At 36.9% G+C, this 3,176-nt stretch overlaps 1 protein-coding gene across 1 annotated transcript; it reads left to right on the top strand.

Annotated features, from left to right (window-relative positions):
* Positions 1-1,437: 1,437 nt before the first annotated feature.
* Positions 1,438-3,176, top strand: LOC121258597 (F-box/kelch-repeat protein At1g23390-like). Its single transcript, XM_041160146.1, has 2 exons — positions 1,438-2,754; positions 3,016-3,176. The coding sequence occupies exon 1, from the start codon at positions 1,528-1,530 to the stop codon at positions 2,683-2,685; it is 1,158 nt and encodes a 385-aa protein (XP_041016080.1). The 5' UTR covers positions 1,438-1,527; the 3' UTR covers positions 2,686-2,754; positions 3,016-3,176.

Raw genomic sequence — 3,176 nt, 5'->3', positions numbered from 1 at the left:
ATATATATATATATTTGGTCATGATAGGTTGGCGGTTCATCCCCCCAAGTCCAAAGTCGTCTCATGGAAGAACCAATTAATTAATTAAGGTCGCCTTCGAAATTAGCTTAATGTGCATATCATTAGTCAAATTATCACCAACTACAAGATCCACCCAAAACGACAAGTCACCTAGACGGCCAGGTAGATCTATCTATATTGCCTTTCCATCTAAGAGTCTTAAGGCTACGTTTGGATATTAAGAGTACCTCAAATACTCTCACTACTATTCTTTACTTTATTATTACTTTTCACTTACTTTTTTACTATTCATTATTTTTTACCTACTATTCATTATTTTATTATTACTTTTTCACTACTTTTTCACTACTATTCATAAACATTCTCAACACTTTTTAAATATTCTCACTATCCAAACGTAGCCTTAAAGAGCTGCACATTAATAAAACTAACAAAATGGCCGCTAATTCAACACGAAAACAGTATTTTTGATGCTATTTTAAAACACGTTTCCAACTGTAATGCTTACTCTTTATTTTATGTTTATCATTACTAATTAATTATATTTACTAATAGGATATATTATAAGTCATGTGACTAAAAATAACAAAATTAAAAATAAATAATAACATTTCTCGAAACAGGGCGGAGGTGATCACGACCTTTAATCATGCTAAGCAAAATTATAAATAATATATAAATATAAGTTGTTGTCATAGTTCAACAATCTCACATTTACTATTCAGTATATGGTTCATGTCATTATATATCTCTAATCTTATGCACACTACTTTAGACCGGGTCACATGATTTTATTTTAAACTTAAATTAAACCAAAAGGAGAGAATATTTTTCATCCTTGTGGTGGGTCGACTTAGGGTTCGTTTGGATCCTTAACTTCTCTCAACTCATCATTACAATTTTTTCAAATTTCAACACAAAATATAATAAATAATTCAATTTTTTCAAATCTCAAAATAATAATAATATTAAAAAATAATACTCTAACAATATTTTATCTTTTTAACTCAACTCAACTCACTTCAACATTCAAACACAACCTTAAGGTATGTCTAAACCACGAACTTTCTAATATATACTTTTTTTATGGTTTTTCTCCTATAGTTATATTTGTTTTTTAAGTAATACTATTTATCATTTTAATTTTTATCATCTTTCTATCATCTTATAATGTGATATTAGATAATTTGAGAGAAGATTATTTATTATATTTCACTTATAAATTTATCATTTAATATCGTATTATGAGATAATGATGAAAAAAGATATGATAAATAGATTTTTTTATTTTAAAACTGTACGTAACTTTATTTTTTTATATATATAATAAAAATATCTAATATTTAATGCGGAGCTGAAAATTAATTGGAAAATAGCGACGACTACCGAACTATGGATAGTGTTCCATAATATACGTCCTTTTCCAGTTATAAGAACATCTCATCCCATCCATTCCATACTTCTAAAACCAGGCCTCAAGGCTCAAACGTCCCCATTTCTTTATCCATGGAAGAAGACAATCAGCAGGAATTAAAGGCAGAAGAAGAAGCTTCTGCTACTGCTTCGATCCATGGAGATGTCTTGGAGATTATCCTCTCGCACGTTCCTCTCATCGATCTCGAGCACGCACGTTGCGTGTCTAACAACTGGAATCGCGCCGTTTTCTCGTCTCTTCGGCACCTGAACCCCATCAAGCCCTGGCTCATTGTCCACAAACAGAGCACTCGCCACCCTTACGCCACCATGGCGCACGCGTATGACCCGCGCTCCGGCGTGTGGCTGAAGATCGATCAGCCGCCGATCAATCAAGTCTCGGCCCTCCGGTCGTCGCACTCGACCCTCCTCTACATGCAGTCATCCCTCCAGTTCGCTTTCTCATTCGACCCGCTCCACCTTAAATGGTACCGCACCAACGCCCCGCTCGTTTGGCGGACCGACCCGATCGTTGCGCTGGTTGGCCACCGCGTCGTTGTCGCCGGCGGAACCTTCGACTTAGGTGATGATCCGCTTCCGTTGGAAATCTACGACCTGAGGACCGGTAAATGGGACATTTGCCAACGGATCCCCGCCGTCCTCAAGGATTCCCCCTCTTCCTTATGGCTCTCCGTAGCTGTGGACGAGCACAAGATGTACGTGACGGAGAAAAGCTCCGGCATAACGCACTCGTTCGATCCCAGCACCAAGACCTGGTACGGGCCGTACGATCTGCGACCAGGTAAGCACGTGTTCTCCTCTGCCATCGGATTCGTAAATGACAGCATGGTGGTGGTGGGCCTAATCGGAGACAGCGAAAATGTGAAAGGCGTAAAATTGTGGGAAGTCATGAAGGGGACTGAAATGGTGGAGTTAAGGGAGATGGGCGAGATGCCAGAGGAGCTGGTCGGAAAGCTGAAAGGGGAGAGCGCTTGCCTACCGTCGATTGGGTTGAACACGATGGGTCAATTCGCGTACTTGCACAATCCGTCGGATCCAGGGGAGTTGATCTTGTGCGAGGTCGCCGACGGTGCATGCAGGTGGGGGAGTGTTCGGAATGTTGTGGGCGACGACGAGAGTCGGATGCAGCGTTTAGTATTCACATGTTCGGACGTAGGACTCGGAGATTTGCACGATGCAATCTGCTCTGGGAATCGACGATTCACTGTCAAGGACAATATCGTGGATTAACAACGAGGAAAAGGAACAGAGACATTTGTGGCAACTGATGTTTGGTAACAGAAAAAGAGAAATGATAGTAATGTAATTCTTGTGTGTATTTTTTTTTTTTAATTGTGAATTTCATTTTTTTTTAAAGAAATGTCCTAAAATATATAAATTTATATATTTTAGGACAATTTTATAATATTAAAATTTATTTTAAATAGAGTAACATGATTGTATCGATTGATTGAAAGTAAGCTGTAAAATAATTGTAAAGAATTTATGTTTCGTGAAATTGAAGGATGATTCCATTATTTATTTAGACTTCACGGGAAATGCGACGAGATTTGTTGTAGTTTTCTCATTCCAAAATACTTTTGATAATTTGGAGAGATAAAATATTAAAAACGTAGAATTTTCTGTATTTATTATAGAAATTCATAGTTTTAAGTTTTCATGTAGTAATGTCTAGATATTATATATATTAAAATTATATAAAATAACTTATATAATTTATT

Source organism: Juglans microcarpa x Juglans regia, chromosome 3S (assembly GCF_004785595.1).
Source record: "Juglans microcarpa x Juglans regia isolate MS1-56 chromosome 3S, Jm3101_v1.0, whole genome shotgun sequence".
NCBI lineage: Eukaryota > Viridiplantae > Streptophyta > Magnoliopsida > Fagales > Juglandaceae > Juglans > Juglans microcarpa x Juglans regia.
This window is presented reverse-complemented; position numbering and strand designations above follow the sequence as displayed.

What these genes read in the sequence shown, in the direction of transcription:
- LOC121258597 (XM_041160146.1), top strand. Translation starts at nt 1,528, where the DNA reads ATGGAAGAAGACAATCAGCAGGAATTAAAGGCAGAAGAAGAAGCTTCT.